At 46.1% G+C, this 18,084-nt stretch overlaps 1 protein-coding gene across 1 annotated transcript in view; it reads left to right on the forward strand.

The window, feature by feature from the left end:
- CDHR3 (cadherin related family member 3) overlaps window positions 1-18,084 on the forward strand; it is an 83,734-nt gene that overhangs the window by 48,645 nt on the left and 17,005 nt on the right. The window contains exons 12-17 of the mRNA XM_050926221.1: window positions 2,735-2,961; window positions 5,292-5,463; window positions 7,992-8,236; window positions 13,396-13,577; window positions 15,224-15,237; window positions 17,736-17,767. Of these exons, the coding sequence (XP_050782178.1) occupies window positions 2,735-2,961; window positions 5,292-5,463; window positions 7,992-8,236; window positions 13,396-13,577; window positions 15,224-15,237; window positions 17,736-17,767 (872 nt within the window). The remainder of the gene's footprint in view (window positions 1-2,734; window positions 2,962-5,291; window positions 5,464-7,991; window positions 8,237-13,395; window positions 13,578-15,223; window positions 15,238-17,735; window positions 17,768-18,084) is intronic.

The following is an 18,084-nucleotide window of genomic DNA, read 5'->3' on the forward strand; positions in this document are numbered from 1 at the left end:
TCGCGTTCCCGGAGCCACCCAGCAAACCGCAGGGAAGGAGACCTGCTTGCTCGGGGTGCCGGGAACGAGAGAGCAAACCGGGAAAGGAGACCAGCTTGATTACCAGAGGCTTCCTTCTTCCACGGAGGTCAAGAAAAGCGCTGGTAAGTGTCTACATTGGATTACCAGCGCTGGATCACCAGCGCTGGATCCTCTACACCCGAGACAAAACGGGAGTACGGCCAGCGCTGCAAACAGGGAGTTGCAGCGCTGGTGATGCCCTGCAGATGTGTACACCTTCAAAGTTGCAGCGCTGTAACTCCCTCACCAGCGCTGCAACTTTCTGATGTAGACAAGCCCGTAGTCTCTCCAGCCTCTGTATATAGGCTGAAATTTTCTCACCCCTTTGCTGTTGGGAATTAATGAATTTACAGTAACTGTCCTCAGGGCCCTCTATGCTCCCAAAGGTATTATCAAGGGCCTCTAGGCAGTCCTTCACACTGACCTCAGGGTTAATGAGCTTCAGGGTGTGAATTACATCTAATGCTGGGCCACTAAGGCTCTCTATTAGACATCGTCGCTTTTCTACATCGGGTACGGCCCAATCCCGCAGCATTTCAGTAGTATGCTCCGACCAGAGTTCAAACTCCTCTTCCCCATCAAATAACCTTAACTTACGACAAGAGTTCGACGTAGCATAGGCCAACACAATCTTTTCCAATATATGCCCCAGTGCGTTTGCCCAATCATAGGCTGAATCTGCCGCCCCTGAGCTAGAGGCTGCAGGACTGGAGCCCAGCAAACCCGACATATTAGCCATTATACAAACAGTAGTTTCCTCAAAATATAAACACAATTATTTCCCATTACAGTGGAACACTCAACAGGTGCTTGCGAGGGGTACTGATCCAGGCATCCCGGACGAGCCCCCAAAAATGTAACCCTTCTGCCCCTCTGAGTTGGCAGCAACAAGGGCCGGGTTCAGTATCCAGGGGTTCCGTTTCAGTAACACAATGCATAACCGGCTCGAGCCCCCACCCAGTGACCTGGGACACTCACATACCACACCCCCCTGGGCGCCTCTAGGAGGCAATACTTCCCCTCTCGCAAGCACGGAGTCTGAGTCTAGCAAAATCTTTTTAATAAAGGAAGGAATTAATGCGGCATCCCATTGGAGAAACACCACAAACAGGGTTATAACACAAACCATAAACAAAACCCCACCTCCAAGTACGTTTGGCACTGTCCTTTTTTCCCTTAGGGTTTTAAGTCCAATCACCCCAAAGTCCAACAACCCAAAAGTATCTGGTCAATGCCACCCCAGAGTTTGAGAGTTTATCTGTAGAGGTCCCTCCCCCACAGCCTGGATAGAAAGGGGCACCTTACGTGGTCCAGGGCCAACTGCCCTGCCTCTCCGTGGGTTCTGCTTCTGCCTTCTCCACGAACTGCTCCGCTTTACCAGCCGCTCCACGCTGCTCCTCCAGCCGTCCTCAGAAACTGCTCCGCTTCACCAGCTGCTCTGCTCCATGAGCTGCTCCAGTTCTCTCTGCAAACTGCTCGGCTCCGCTCGCTCTGTGGGCCGCTCCACCCGTCCCACAGCTACTCCGCTCTGTCAGCCACTCTGCTGCCACCAGCTGTCCCGTGATCTGCTCCAGCCGTCCCCACAACTGCTCCACTCCGCCAGCCGCTCTGTTCCACAGCATATCTTCAGGCTCCCCCACTAGTTAGCACAGTACTCAGTGCTCTCAGCTCAGTTATTTCAGCTCTTTAGTGATTTCAACTCTTAGTGATCTCAGCTCTTAGTGGGGGAGCCCCAGTGCAAGTGCACCACTAGCCCAAAGTGATTTCAGCTCAGTAACCTGTATTTAAATTCTTAAGGGAATAAAAAAATCAACTCTGATATTCCACAGTGGAGAGAGGAGAGGGTGCAACTGGTGCTTCTGGCTCCACAAGGAGACTGCACCACCAGGCACAAACACCTGTCCCCAGCCTCTCTCAGTTCTCTGGGTTTTGGAACCCATGTCCAGCCAGTACCACCCAACTGAGGGTGAGCAATTTGTCACCAAGCAGTCCCACAGCTTGGGAGTCTGGGATAGGGTAGGCGTGCCTATGCAAATACACTCTCTGAAATTCTTTCCACCAGATGTCAGTGTAGAGCTTATCCTGACTCTGCTTACATCCATAATTCATATAAAGCAGGTTATTTAAATATGCATTTAGGGTGAAATTAACTCTTGCATAGAAGTCACTCTCGCTTCACATATGAAAAATCATATATGGGGAAACTGACAGCCAAAATATAGGAAAGTTTTGTATTTCTTCTTCCTCCTCCTTTTTTTTTAAAAATTTTTTTGGTTAAAAAAAAGAAATAAAACAAATATTGAGGGCTCGTTTATACCAAGAAGTTAATTCAGATTAAGGTAGCATGTGAACTTCAAGCACAGCATCTATTCCTGACTAAGTCCTGGTGTGAACACACTCATTCCAGAATAAGAATACCTTTGGAAATGGATTACACTAATTTGGAATAAGGGACTATTATTCTGGAATAAAGAACATCCATACCAACAGTTAATTCGGAATGACTATTCTGGAATAACTACTTGTATAGACAAGTCCCAAATCAGAGTTACATCAAAATCTGCCTACGTCATTTCAACTAAGAAACTCACTTAGGAGGAGCCTTATGGTCTTTACATTTCATTTTGAATTTAATTTTTTTTAAATGTTAAAATAACATGACTCTTCTTTTCAGCTGGATCCAGCATTGGAGAAGTGAGGGCAACAGACAAGGATTTACCATTTACTGGAATCACATATTCTATTGTAGCTGGAGGAGGTACCCTTTCTTACACAAATATATTTTGGATTGACCCAAATGAAGGAAATCTGGAGATTATAGCAACATTAGACTATGAAACAACGCAGAAGTACATCCTCACAGTGCAAGCTTCTGACACAGAGAAGCTTGCTACAGTGTCTGTGAGTAACTATATCACTTCTGCAAATGTCTCCCCAACCTGAGGCAAAATTTAGCCTATGACCACGGTCATCCCAAGACCTATGCACCACTCAACTCCCATTGAAGTGATATTAAGGCTGTGGGCTGGCTCTCTACGCAGGGCTGAATTTCAAACAAAGGGAGGATACAGTGGGAGGGAGCAGGGAGTCCTGGCATTAAAAAAAAGAAGAAAAAAGCAGTGTTTTTATTTGTTGTTTTTTCCTTTCAACACTATCTTTTATCTGCCTGTTATTCATTCTTGATATTTTTGGTGGGCAGTAAGAGAGCTTTCTGTGTATCCACAAAGGCTGTAAAGAGCATGTCTACACTTACAGCAGCATGTTGAGTACAGATACTGCATGCCCAGCTAGCACAGGTATAAAGAGCTGTGTAGACAGTGAGGCACAGCTTGACTGAATGGAGTAGAGTGTCCAGCACTCCTGAAAGCTAGGGTAGATACACTCTACATGTCCAAGCAATGCCTCCCATGTCTACACGGCTATTTTTAGCAGCATAGTCTCCTGCTGTCTCCCTGCTGCAGCAGCCTTTCCCCATCATGGTGAAAGGCTGGCAGCAGTGGGGAAAGGCTCCAGCAGTTTCCTGCTGCCAGAGCCTCTCTCTGCTGCCTCCCATCTTCCAGAGCCTTTCCTGGAAACAGTGAAAGACTCTGGCAGTGGGGAGCTGCTGGAGCCTTTCCTTACTGCTGGAGCCTTTCACTGCCACATGTAGCTACACAGCACAGTGACAAGTATGGATGCAGCCTGCCTTTCACTGTGGTGTATACCTACATGTGTAGTACCTGTACTGTACACGCTGCTGTTAAGTGCAGACATAAGCTTACATTCACTCCACATATGTTTCGGAGAACACCGAACTTCTGTGCATATAAACTGTTTCCTTCAGTGGTTAACATCTCTGTTTACCCCATTTTTGCATTACATTTGATTTTGCTATTCAAAAAAATTGTATTATCTCCAAATTTTAGGCCCAATTTACCATTCCCAGCCAGTAACTGCTTGGTGAAGGAACAAGAGGGGTTGAGGGGAGAATGCTTACCCTCTCACTGCCCCTCATCTCCACATGGGCTCCCTTCATGCATGGAACGGTCATAGAATCATAGAATATCAGGGTTGGAAGAGACCTCAGGCGGTCATCTAGTCCAACTCCCTGCTCAAAGCAGGACCAATCCCCAACTAAATCATCCCAGCCAGGGCTTTGTCAAGCTGGGATATAAAAACCTCAGTCCTTGAATTATTATTAAATGTCGGGAAGCTTAAATTAACATTTGTGAAGCTCTTTGAGAACCTTGAATGGCTAGATCAGAGGTGGACAAATTATGGCCCACAGGTCACATCTGGCCCGCGGGACCCTCCTGCCCGGCCCCTGAGCTCCTGGCCTGGGAAGCTAGCTGTTCCCCCTGTCCCGCAGCCTCAGCTCACTTCGCTGCTGGTGCAATGCTCTGGGCGGCAGGGCTGTGAGCTTCTGGGGCAGTGCTGCTGCAGAGCCCCGGTGCTCTGTGCTGTGCAGTGGCGACGGCGTGGCTGGCTCCAGCCAGGCGGCGTAGCTATAGGGCCACCAGCCGCCGGTGACCCAGACAGCACGGTAAGGGGGCAGGGAGTGGGGAGGGGTTGGATAGAAGGCAGGGGAGTTTGGAGGAGTGGGCAGGGGGCGGGCAGAGGGCGGGGAACAAGGAGGTTGAATGGGGGCAGGGGTCTTGGGGTGGCAGTCAGGAATGAGAGGAGGGGTTGAATGGGGTGGTGGGGGGCAGTTAGGGGCAGAGGTTCCGGAGGCAGTCAGAGGACAGGGAGCGGGGAGGGGGGTGGATGGGGCAGGGGTCCCGGGGGGGCTGTCTGGGAACAGGGGGGTTGAAGGGGGCTGGGCCATGACCCCTTCCCCTAACCAGCCCTCCATACAATTTCCAAAACCTGATGCAGCCCTCAGGCCAAAAAGTTTGCCTGCCCCTGGGCTAGATCTAATAAGTGTAAAGTATTATTTCCCATTCTGACTATGACATACTTTAGGCAATTCAAAAAAATCAAAAGTCCCACATAAAAGAAAGTGCAATGTTAGAACATAATTTGCCTTAAGGAATTGGAGTTCTAAAAGGGACATTGGTCACAACATAAGATCATGATCTCTTGAACTTTAACATGTTCAAGGCAAAAACTAAATTAATGGACCTTCCCTGCCACTCTTGTTTAACTACTGTCAATCAAAAGAAAGAACAACAGATCTTACTGGCTACTAGAGCTGGCAATATTCTGGCACAGCATATGGAAGAATCACACCTGATCAGCTGCCTCTCTTTCAGGTAACCATCAATGTTCTTGAAGTAAATGATGAAAAACCAGTTTGTTCAGCCAATACCTATTCATTGGCAATTCCGGTAGACCTAACTGTTGGGACCAACATTGAGGGTTTCAGGATAGAGTGTGTTGATCGCGATTCTAGTCCCAGATCTTTCCGGTACTTCATTAATTCAGGTACTGCACTAATTTGACTCTTGAATCTCATTGTTGCATGCCTGATGCATGGGGGAAATGCTTGGATATAGACAGTCCATTTGATTTTGTGAACAAAAAAGTCTAGTACATGTTACAAGCTAATACTGATATTGGCTAGGGTTTAATACCATGGTGATTGACAAGCACTTTAGAAATAACTTAAAGATTAGCTACCTAGAGCTTCCATTTAAATTAATGGCAAACTCACATTGGCTCACTGGAGCCAGCCAGACTGCTACTCCTCTTGTACACAGAGACAAATTGTACTTTCATGTATAACAGCGTAAACTGGAATAACCTCAGTGGACTTAATGGAGTTCCAGTACTTTAGATTTCTTTCAGTGTAACAGAGTGGAATTTGGGGCACTGCTCAAAACTACTCTACAAAACTTGTGTCCTACTTCCATGCTGTGCTCATTAAAATCCCTTTGTAAGAACATGTGCTTGGACACAAAAATCAATTATAAGCCAGGTGCTGTGACATTTGGTGTTGCCTCATTTCACAAAAAGGGAGCCGTTTTAACTTAGGAAAAACTTCTCCTTTTGAGGCAGAGAATGGGGTAATGATTGAACAGGTGATACAGACGAATATATTAAGCAGAGAGAGGGAGAGCCTCACCCCCACCCTAGCCCCTTTATGCAACATAAAAGGCTCAGAGTAGCATAAAGGGGCTCTAAAAGCCCTGGTCCTGGCCACGGGAGGAATCTCCTGGTACAGGCACTGAGGAAAAAACAGTAAGGTTAAGTTCTGAGGACCCCCTTGCAAAGCCTTGTATAGGGGACATGCAGAGGGTGAAGCTGGAAGCGAAAGAGGCATGTCAATTGGTGGGTCTGCAAAGATACAAGGCAGTGCTGAGACCCATAGTGCAGTGATAGGGGTGCTGTTTAAGGCCTAGGCTACACTAGAAAAGTAGATCAGCAGAAAAATCCACACCCCTGAGTGGCGTAGTTAAGGTAGTGTCTACCCTGATGCACTACAGCGGTGCAGTTGTGCTGCTCTAGTGTTTAAAGTGTAGACGAGCCCTAAATTAAGTCGATGAGCCAGAACAGCTCAGGATTGGGAGGGTACAAAAAGATGTCTTAAAGCCACCTTAACCCTCACCCAAGGCTGTGAGTTCTGTGCTGTGTCTGTTGGAGGCGTAGCACAGGATCTTATGCAGAATTGTTAAGACCAACTCATTCAGATGCTGTGAGGGTCTCTTGCAATAGCCCTTAGCATAGAATCATAGTAGATTAGGGTTGGAAGAGACCTTAGGAGGTCATCTAGTCCAATCCCCTGCTCAAAGCAGGACCAACCCCCAACTAAATCATCCCAGCCAGGGCTTTGTCAAGCCTGATCTTAAAAACCTCTAAGGATGGAGATTCCACCACCTCCTTAGGTAACCAATTCCAGTGCTTCACCACCCTCCTAGTGAAATAGTGTTTGCTAATATCCAACCTAGACCTCCCCCTCTGCAACTTGAGACCATCGCTCCTTTTTTGGTCATCTGCCACTATTGAAAACAGCCTAGCTCTGTCCCCTTTGGAATCCTCCCTTCAGGTAGTTGAAGGTTGCTATCAAATCCCCCTACACTCTTCTCTTTGCAGACTAAATAAGCCTCAGTTCGTTCAGCCTCTCCTCATAAATCATGTGCCCCAGCCCCCTAATCATTTTCGCTGCCCTCTGCTGGACTCTCTCCAATTGGTCCACATCCTTTGTGTGGTGGGGGGCCCAAAACTGGATGCAATACTCCAGATGTGACCTCCCTGGTGCCGAATAGAGAGGAATAATCACTTCCCTCGATCTGCTGGCAATTCCCCTACTAATGCAGCCCAATATGCCATTAGCCTTCTTGGCTATTAGGGCACACTGTTGACTCATATCCAGCTTCTCGTCCACTGTAATCCTCAGGTCCTTTTCTGCAGAACGGCTGCTTAGCCAGTCAGTTCCCAGCCTGTAGCAGTGAATGGGATTCTTCTATCCTAAATGCAGGACTCTGCACTTGTCCTTGTTGAACCTCATCAGATTTCTTTTGGCCCAATCCTTCAATTTGTCTATTTCACTCTGGATTGTATCCCTACTCTCCAGCATATCTACCTCTCCCCTATCTCCCCATATCTACCTCTCCCACAGTGTCATCTGCGAACTTGCTGAGGGTACAATCCATCCCATCACCCAGATCATTAATGAAGATGTTGAACATTAAACCTTGCGCAAAAGTCTGTTCTCAGATGTATGTTTCACTAAAGGTGCTTATTTCCTACCTTTGGTGCTTCAGTTATGGTATTATTTTCTATAGTAGTCCTGATAATCAACTTCTAATAACTGGAGCCATGTCGTAGAATAGACTAGTGCTAATGCTGCTAGAGCACATCATTCCTTTCAGCGGTTTCTGAAGGAAGTGCTGTACAGCCAAATGATTGCATAATGGATTAGTAACAAATTGCAGAAAGAAGTGAAATAGGTGGCCCTTTTCACATTGTTTTGTGCATCTGTTTTATGTTGATTTTTTTGCTTCTACTTCTAGGTAATGTGAATAATCATTTCACTTTTTCACCAAGCGCTGGCTCCAACATCTCTCAGTTGATTCTTGCATCTAGATTTGACTATGACAGTGGTTTGGATACAATCTGGGACTACAGACTGCACGTCTATATAACAGATGACAATTTGCTGTCGGGTTCTAACAGAGCTACAGCCCTCATTGAAACTGGGACAGTGACATTAAGCATCAAAGTTATCCCGAACCCGACTACTACCACCACTACTACAGTAAGTTCACTGAAGTTCTGAATCTTCAACTTAATTCTGTGGCTGTTGCATGGGTGGGTCTGTGTGGGACAATTAAAACAACTGAGGGTAAGTGCACTCCAAAGAACACAAGAATTACTGTGGGCCCAATCCTGGGCAAGGGTAAGCATCTTTCACTTACAGTGAAGTCAGTGGGAGACAGGAAGCTCAGTGCCTTGCAGGATTGGACCGGTATACAAACCCATAATGTTTATTTTTTATTTCACTCTCTACAACAAAAAAGGCACTTACCCAAGGTCCAGGTACCCTACCGCCACCTAAGATCACAGCCAATACAAGAAAGGATCCCAAATAGCCTAGCACCTTGTCAAAACATCAGTCCATAATAAAATACACCTCTACCCTGACATAACTGTCCTTGGGAGCCAAAAAATCATACCACTTTATAGATGAAACCGCATTATATTGAACTTGCTTTGATCCGCCGGAGTGCCCAGCCCCGCCCCCCTGGAGCGCTGCTTTACCGCGTTATATCCGAATTCATGTTATATCAGGTCACATTATATTGGGGTAGAGGTGTAATTGATTAAAAATACCCCATTTGCAGCATACTCTACACCAGTGGTTCTCAAACTAGGGCCACTGCTTGTTCAGGGAAAGCCCCTGGCGGGCCAGGCCGGTTTGTTTACCAGCCGCATCTGCAGGTTCGGCCGGTTGCGGCTCCCACTGGCAGTGGTTCGCTGCTCCAGGTCAATGGGGGCTGCGGGAAGCGGCAGCCAGTACATCCCTCAGCCCGCACTGCTTCCTGCAGCTCCCATTGGCCTGGAGCAGTGAACTGTGGCCAGTGGGAGCCGTGATTGGCTGAACCTGTGGATGCGGCAGGTAAACAAATGGGTCTGGCCTGCCAGGGGCTTTCCCTGAACAAGCGGTGGCCCTAGTTTGAGAACCAGTGCTCTATACCCCATCCCCTCTGACTTCCACTCTCCCTGCAAGCTTGAAAAAACAGATGGCCCTGCTTGAGTCGTGGAGCCTACCACATGGAGACTGTCACAGAGTCTCATGTGCACAGCATACAAGTGAGAAGTTATAGACTTTGGCAGCTGCATTGATAAGGAGAGAGCAGGAGTTAACCTTTGCCTGGGATATTAATATTTCTTCACGTATTTCTCAGAGACTGGTTTTTGGTTCCTAGCTAAACACTGCTTTGGCTGGCTCACACATCTGTATGTTTCTCTAATGAGAAAATACAAATTAATCTCTGTGTGTGAAAATAATAATAATAATAAAAAAGGCAGCACAAAACTAGCTTTCAGCCAGCCAGAAGGGATATTTCTCCATCACTTGTATCACCCAAATATTACACCCAGTGACTGTCCATTGCAAAAATTCAAGCTGTTCTATACACATCTAGCATATCCCGCTCACCCTCATCCAATGTTTTCGTGGGTTTCAAACACACAAAGTTGCAAATAAATGTTAAGTGTGGGATGGAGTCTTTGATCAATGCCCTACATATGCAGTGGGAGTTAGTCACTGGGCCCACAGGGTCCAGGCCAATTAGGGGCCCTGGGGTTCTACCATCTGATGGGTGAGGCTGGGAAGCCCCCTCCTCCAGCATCCCCGACCCCATCCCTGACAGAAGGTACGGGATAGGGAAAGCCCACTGCCGGGTCCTCAGACTGTGTCTCTGGTAGACGCTGCGGGATGGGGGGAAACCACACAGCACGCCCTTCTCCCACCCTGCCCCTGTCCCGGGCAGAAGATGCGGGATGGGAGAAAAAACCTGCAGTGCCCCACCCCCACCCCGGCAGAAGCCGGGTACAGGGGAAGCCCCCTCAGTACCTGACCCCATGTCTGGAAGAAGCTTTGGGATGGCAGGGGGAGCCCCTATGCCCAACCCCGCTCTCTGGCAGAAATGCCGGTCAGGAGAAGCCCCAGCACCCCGACCCTATTCCTCCCCAGAAGTGCAGGAGGTGGCAGGGGAAGTCCCAGCACCTGGACCCCCACTGCGGCCCTGGGACTGGAGGAGCTCTCACTCCCCGCTGCAGCCTGGGGCCATGTCACGAGGACGGAGCTTCTCTGGATTTGGGGCCACCATGGGGGTGGGGCAGAAAAGAGCAAACAGGTTGTGGGGCTGGCAGAATGGGAGGGGGCCCTCGGTGGAACAGGGGTGTGGTCCCAGGGAAGGGGCAGAAAAGGGTGGGGCTGTGGGTGGGGCCACAGGCAGAAGGGAAGCAGAGGAGCATCCCACTTGCTCTAAGGTTTCCCAGGTCCTTGGGCCAATCTGCTTTTGTAAATATGGGAAGTTCCATAGCCGAGCCACCTCAGGAAGAACTGTGGTTCAGAGTCACAATTCTTTCCCTGTCTCCATCATTTCTCTCAGAGGGAGGTAATTTGTGCCAGCACTTTACCAGATGCAGATTGCTTCTGTCATCCTGCACCATGTCAGCTCTACTGGCTGGTGTTTTAAAAAAGAGGGGCGTGCAGCCACGGGTCTGCCTCATTCTTCATCCTGCTCTGCCCCCCTGCTTGGTGGCATCAGCCCCTGCTCTCCCCAGCGCACCTGAGCCAAGATGCGGGGAGGTTGCAGAGGGTGGACAAGGGAGTGGAATCTTACATGCTGTGCCCTAAGTAAACCCACAGATGAGCCAAGTAGAGACAGGCCTGGATCAGAAACCTAGAATCTCACATGTGGAGTGTTTGAAATCACAGGAGCTTTGCTTTGGAAATGCCTGGATCCAAACTTCCTAACTGACTCCTATCTCTGTTAATATACAAAAATACCCTGTAGTGAAAGTTAAGATTGCCACACACAGCCCAATCCATAGAAATCAGATGTTAAACTGCCTACTGGTACTTGCGCTCTACCCCTTCTCCCACAGCCACACACTTTACCATTACCACAAACTACCATGCACCACAGATCACATACCACAACCTCAATTCTGCTTCCCTCATGCTACCAGCCTTTCAGCACTAGGCTACTCCTGCATCTTCTCTCCTGGACTCCACTTTCACTCAGTACTGCCAGCCTTCAGAGATCATGAGTAAGACCCCGCACATTATGAGATTTAAAAAAAGCAACAAATCAAGCTTTTCAGTCTGTCTTTTTTGACTTTTTAACACCCCTCTACTTCTCTGCTAATGGAAAAGTCAACCTTTAATGCATACGTCTCCCTGGCTGCTCAAATGGAGACTCCATTTATCCTCTCTCTCTCCTAAGATAGACAAACTGTCATCAATTCCCTATTACTGTCTTGACTTTCTCCCCTCCTAGCTTATCTCCTTTGACAAAAGAAAGACTGGAAGGTAGTAGTTGAAGAACTACTGATCTAATTAATACATCATGATTCACACTCATACCTAGAACTTGTATTTCTTTTAGGGTTGATGGGTTAACTACACATATTAAAGAATTTTGATATGTTTAATCATTCATATATGAGATAGTGTCTCTGCTGATCTTCACAGCCCATCTCCTGTCCAGCCCCCTGAACCATGCAGTGGAAGCCATTTTCCCCGTGGGTGATGCTTCAATCTAACTGAAAACAATGGACTGTTGCAGCCAACTTTATTAAGGGCAGCCTCACTTTCACATACAGATAGACTGTATGAAAATGGTGGCCATGTTGCTGGTTTCAGTCCCATTGACAGTAATAGGAGATGAAATGTCCCTTATTCAACACGGTCACCATGAGTTGGTGCCTTTCATCATGTTTTCATGAGACAGACAAAAAACCTGACTCCAAAAATCGCTCGAGTTACAAAAAAAATCACAAGAGTTGCACTATCTCATCTGCTTCCAACACTATTAGTTGTGTCCATTTGGGGTAATAGTTTGGTGAAGTTTGGTGGTCAGTTGGATGGCCCTGCTGTGGCTCAGCTGTACTCAGAGGCTGCCGGGAGATTGGGCAGGCACTGCTGCAAATCCTCATTCCCAATAGGTATCCTAGGATCATCCTAAATGAGGGCAGCCTATGGCCTCAGTCCCATCAAGAATAGTGGGAGATGGTGGCCATTTTGAAAGAGGGCAATTGCTGGTGAGTTTCTTTGAAGATTTTATGTGCCCAACCCTGCTGGCTAATAAGCTTTATGATGAAGAATAATGGAAAAAGATTACCTTTAACTGTAAATGTTTTCTTCCAGTAACTACACATTGTACCAGATCTACTCAAGAATCATGTATCTGACAGTTTTTGTGTGGATACTCAATGTTATTTTAAAGATATCAGTCAACAAGGAATAGCCAGAAACCCTAATGAATTTAGTGCAGAGACCAATTAAAAAGTTTATAAAAACGATATAGGAAACTCAAAGGCAATGAAAATGAATAGTGCAAAATTTCAAACGGAAAGGACACCGCAGTAGAGAAAAAACACTAATGTTTCTGAATACCTCTCATTTTGGGGGGACCTCAGATATAGCTTGCAACTTTGTGGTTTAGGCTTTTTTCTAGAGCCAAGGAATGTCACATGAGAATTTGAGGTTTCACTTATTTTTATGTAATGTTCCCGATTCCTCTAGGATCAACGCATTTTTAGAAAGGGAATTGTGTTACTACTACATTAGCATTGAACTGCATACAATGGTAGTGCTTTAAAACTTTCCAGTTTTGCCTTAGATAACTGGAAACTATAACCTCAACACTGAATAGTATTTCCTGTACTTCCATATACAAAGATAGTGAGGTAGAATCTTCTAGTTGTCTAAGGGTATATCTATCTTCACCACAATCGGGAGATGCGACTGCAGCGTGGGTAAACATACCTGAGCTAGCTTTGATCTAGCTAGATCAAACCTAGCTCCAGTAACAACAGCAGTGGAGGGGGCAGCAGTCCAAGATAGGCTACCTTACCGAATACCACCCCACTCAGGACTCTGGCTACATACTTAAATGGCTTGGGGCTGTGCCACCATCCCTGCTGCTGCAGCCATACTGATATTGTTACTTGAGCTAGCTTCAAAGTTAACTCGGATATGCCTACACATGCTACAGTCACACCTCCTGAGTGCAGTGCAGACATATCCTAAGGCAATCCAGAATTTTTAAACACAACCACTGCATGCATGTTTTAATAGAAAAACACAGGAGCACAATCAGGAACATACTTTTATACTAGGTGTCAACAAAATTCAGAGTTTGCAGCATTTAAGAACCTTTTATATTTTTTTTCCCAAAGCCTGCCATTACGCTTCTGATCAGAACAGAAAACGTTTATTCTGAATCAGCTTGGTATGTGCCGTTCCTCATTACTGTTGGCAGCATGCTACTACTTGGACTCCTTGGATACCTAGCCTTCCTGCTGGCAAAATATATCCGTACCTACTGTCCACCAAAACCCAAAGCAGATAAAAGACCACTGTAAGTAATCAAAAAAAGAACATAAACACTAATTTTCTTGAGAAAGAGTGAGTTTTTTGTTATTACTATTGAGAAATACCTGCTACTTATAAAGACAGCTTGATGCTCTGAGTGTTAATGGAATTTATACTTTGAATATTTTAGAGCAATATGTTGTTTGCTGTAATAAACTTCACTAGTTGTTGGAATAGGATTTTGATTATTTAAAGAGACAAGAGTCAAATCAAAATGAAATTGAAATGCTTGGTGGATTTACTGATACTTTAGTCAAATGTTTTAGCTGAACATCACAAGCAGAAAAAATAATAATTGTTTCTTACCACCAGAAGTCCCAATCAGGATCCTGGCAAAATTGTGCGACGATCTTTCAGAATGAGAGATAACTAAGGCTATGTTTTAGTCATGGGTATTTTTAGTAAAAGTCCTGGATAGGTCATGGTCAGTGAACAAAAATTCATGTCCCATGACGTATACTTGACTTGTACTATTTATCTGTAAGTAAAACTTGGGCCGGGGCCTGTGGGCGCTCTGGGGCGTATGGAAGGGTGCAGTTTGGGGATGCCGTGGGTGCTGGGGGGATGGCCTGGGACCCCCGCTGGTGCTGGGGTTGGGCTGGTGGGGCAAGTAGGTTCCCTACCTAGCTCTGCGTGTCCCTGCAGCTCCTAGGGGGAGGAAAGGCCAGGGGGGCTCCACACACTTCCCCCGCCAAACTCCGGTTCCGCAGCTTCCATTGGCCAGGAACCGCAACCAATGGGAACTGTGGAGGCGGTGCCTGCAAGCAGGGACAGCGTGCAGAGCCCCCTGGCCTCTCTGATTAGGTCAGAGTTGCAGGATCATGCTGGCTGCTTCTGGGGGGCCTCCCCTTCAAGGTAAGCACTGCCCCACACCCTAACCTCCTGCCCCAGCCCTGAGCTCCCTCCCACACTGCTATTGCTGCTGGGCCAGGGGCTGCCTTGGGTAGCTCCTCAGCCAGTCGCACCGCCTGTTGCAAAAGTCACGAAGGTCACAGAAAGTCACGGAATCCATGACTTCCATGACCTCTGTGACAGACATGCAGTTAATAAAATATTAACTGAAAGCTATTGTTATTAGTCTAGAGGTGTGTGCAAGGAGTTTAGCCATTTGTGGTAGAAATGACAAATGGATACAGTGGCATAGAATCTGGCTATTGTTATTATTTATTAATTGGTGCCAATGATTCAACTAGGCCACGTTAAAAAGCAATCTTGATATTTTCAAGTCACATTTTAAACCTTTCCAATATTTTAAAAGATATTAGCTCAGCCCTAGAATTGGATGGGGAGTGCAATTTTTTAAAGTATAATTTTGGAGGGTGGTATAACTCCACTATGCTGTTACTGATAAGATTAAAAAATATACAGCCATTCTCTTGGGAGTCGCAAGAACAATATTCAGGGCTGTTTTACTGCTCCTGGTAGCTCAATAGCAGTAGTTAATAATGCTGAGGCGCAGCAGAACAAACATGCCCAAATGAAACAAACCGAAAAAGGTCAAACACAAAAAAAAATCCATTTGCCAAATGAAAAAAGAACAGATTTGTTAGGGCTAGAACTGGAACATGATTTTTTTTTTGTAGACAGGTATTGCATATATTAACTATATTGATAACTATATTTTTATTACAGGAAAAACACACCAGGTATGTATCTTTTTTTAATGCTTTTATTACTTCTTAAGAACAAGTGCACCACTTAATAAGCTGCATCTCCACTAGCAGCTCAGGGTGTAATTCCAAGTTCCTGTACACATACGCTAGCTCTCATCTGAGTTAGCGTGCTAAAAGTAGTACTGTGGCTGTAGTAACCTAGACAGTGGCAGCAGTGGCATGGACTAGCTGTGCCGGGAGTGTGTCCTGGGGATCAGGCGAGTTTGCACTTGGCACTGCTAGCCGGTGTTGCTACTGCTGTTGCCCATGGTACCATGGCTATGCTACTATTTTTAGCATGCTAGTTCAGATGAGAGCTAGCACTAGTATGTGTACACAAGCTGGGGATCCACACCCCGAGCGTGTAGGGTAGACATAACCTTAGTCAGAGAAATTTGTAATTCCATTTTCAGATAAATAATCCAAGTACAGGGATAACTGGGTGAAATTATATGGCCTGTGCTAATACAGAAGGTCACAATGGATGATCTAATGGCCCCTTCTGGTCTTAAAAATCTATGAAATTGTTGAGTAAAGAACAAGCCTGGTGTAGCCTAGTGCTCTGGCATGGTGGGGCAGGAATTTATTAACTGTTTTCCAATTAGCCTTACCAGCACTTTTCATTAGTTCAATTTTCTAAATACAGGTTGAGCTGACTCAGTAACAACCAGCTTCTGGACACTGGATACACAACCAGGCTTCCCAATTTGGAAGTCACGATTCTCACCTATAACAAAGGATTTTGGGTGCCTGGTTTTAGACCCTTAGAGGTGCCTGATTTTTCAGAGGCTGGATGCTTGGTACTTTCTGAAAAATTGGGTTCCTTCAAGTTGTCTCAAGTTGAGCACCCAAAAGTTGAAGCGGTGAGGGGAAAAGGAAGATGGTTTGAAGTAATTGTTCAGGCTCAGACCCATCTGTAGTAATTATACATTTTAGGCCATCACATGCCAACCAACAGAGCCTGTTGGTGGCTGGAGGTGTTGTTTGAAGGGAGATTTTTAAAAAAGCCTCAAAGGAGGGAACAAAAACGGAAATGCAGAAATGTAGAGGCAGCATGCACCCTTGAAATTGGGCAGCATCCATGGGTCTGTACAGTAAAGAAGCCCAGCCTCCCTACTATCGGCACTGACTCTGACCCATAGGAAAAAAAAGGTAGGTGCTGAGCACCCACTGGCAGCTCCCCTATCAGCGCCTCCTCCTTTCCCCAGTGCCTCTTGCCTGCTGGCAGCCCTACCAATCAACACCTCCTCCTCCCTCCCAGTGACTCTTGCCGCTGTGGATCAGCTGTTCTGCGGCATGCAGCAGGCGCTGGGGGGCAGGGGAAGGCGCTGATTAGCGGCTGCCACTGGCAGATAGGTCGTGCTTGGGGCAAGGGTCGCAATAGGGCAAGAAGAGGCGGGGATGGGGTGTGGCCTTGAGGGACGGGGTGGAGTGGGGGGGTTCTGGGGCGAAGCCGGAGGGATCACCCTTCCCCCCTGGCACATTAGAAAGTTGGCGCCTATGCTCACTACTAACTCAGAATGAGTGAAAATGGGGGTCGGGTGGGGGAAGGAGATTGTAAATATCCAATCCATTTTTCAAATCAGAATTTTGCTTAATTGAGTTTGCAACACTTTCTTGTTTGACTTCCATGAACTTGCAAGTGCACGAGCTTTACAAGTGAAAATACTCATGAAAGCTACATTTTAGTTCAAATATTCCCCACAGGTAAAATTTACTCTCCTGCAGAGGGCCAGCGCAAGGGCTTTGGAGCAGCTGAATCCTCAGAATATGGCTTGATTGGGAGTTCAGCTATGCATAGCCCTAGTGCTGTCTGTCTGCACAGAAGGGAATTTCTTCCTCAAAGCAAATAATTCACTGTCAAAAAGTCTGAGTAATTTTGAATTAAGAATACATGTGTATTTCTAAATCTTTTCAAACAATCAATGGAAAGAAAAATTCATTGAGGAAATTATTTGTGGCAAATTATTCACCTCTACTTCTAGGGCAAGACTGTCAAGTGTGACTAGCAATTTTGGGTGGCCAACCTGAAACACCGGACTGATTTTCAGAAAGTTCTGATCACCTATCCTGTGAAAGTCAGGCACTTTTAAAGGTGTCTCAAACTCACTAGTCATTTTTGAAAATCTTGTCTTTAATATCTACGTGTCACAGTCAAAAAAATTCTGATTTCTTAAGCCTGGTCTACACTAAGGGTGGGGGGAAATCGATCTAAGTTATGCATTATATGAATAATGTAGCTGAAGTCGACATATTTAGATCTACTTACCATGGTGTCTTCACTGTGGTAAGTTGATGGCTGACGCTCCCTTGTCGACTCTGCCTGTGCCTCTTGCTCCAGTGGAGTACCAGAGTCGACAGGAGAGCGCTCGGTGGTTGATTTATCATGTCTAGATTAGACACGATAAATCGACCCCCTGGATCGATCACTGTCTGTCGATCCTGCGCATAATGTAGACAAGCCCTTAGAATATGCATTTTCTTTCCTGTAGAAAAGAAGAAAGTTAAGAAAGAAGAGGTTTGGGTAAGTACTGTAAGTCACAAAGTAAAGTAAGTGTTTGGCCCATACCAGTCCTACAGTATGGTCACAGAACCTGTGGGATTTTTGTATGATGCCAATGATGGAGATTGCAAGATAGAATTCTTGGCATAGTTTGTTTCTGCCACTGGACATGTTTTCTACAAACCCACTATTTCAAAAATATTGAATAGTGCTATTTTCTAATTGTAGACTTATCCTTGATGTTTTTTCATATATACAGAGGGAAAATTGGAAGCAATCACTAGAAATACTAATGGGAATTTTAGCAAGTGGATCAATGATGCCATATTAGATCCAAT

Source organism: Gopherus flavomarginatus, chromosome 1, assembly GCF_025201925.1.
Source record: "Gopherus flavomarginatus isolate rGopFla2 chromosome 1, rGopFla2.mat.asm, whole genome shotgun sequence".
In the NCBI taxonomy this organism is placed as follows: Eukaryota; Metazoa; Chordata; order Testudines; family Testudinidae; genus Gopherus; species Gopherus flavomarginatus.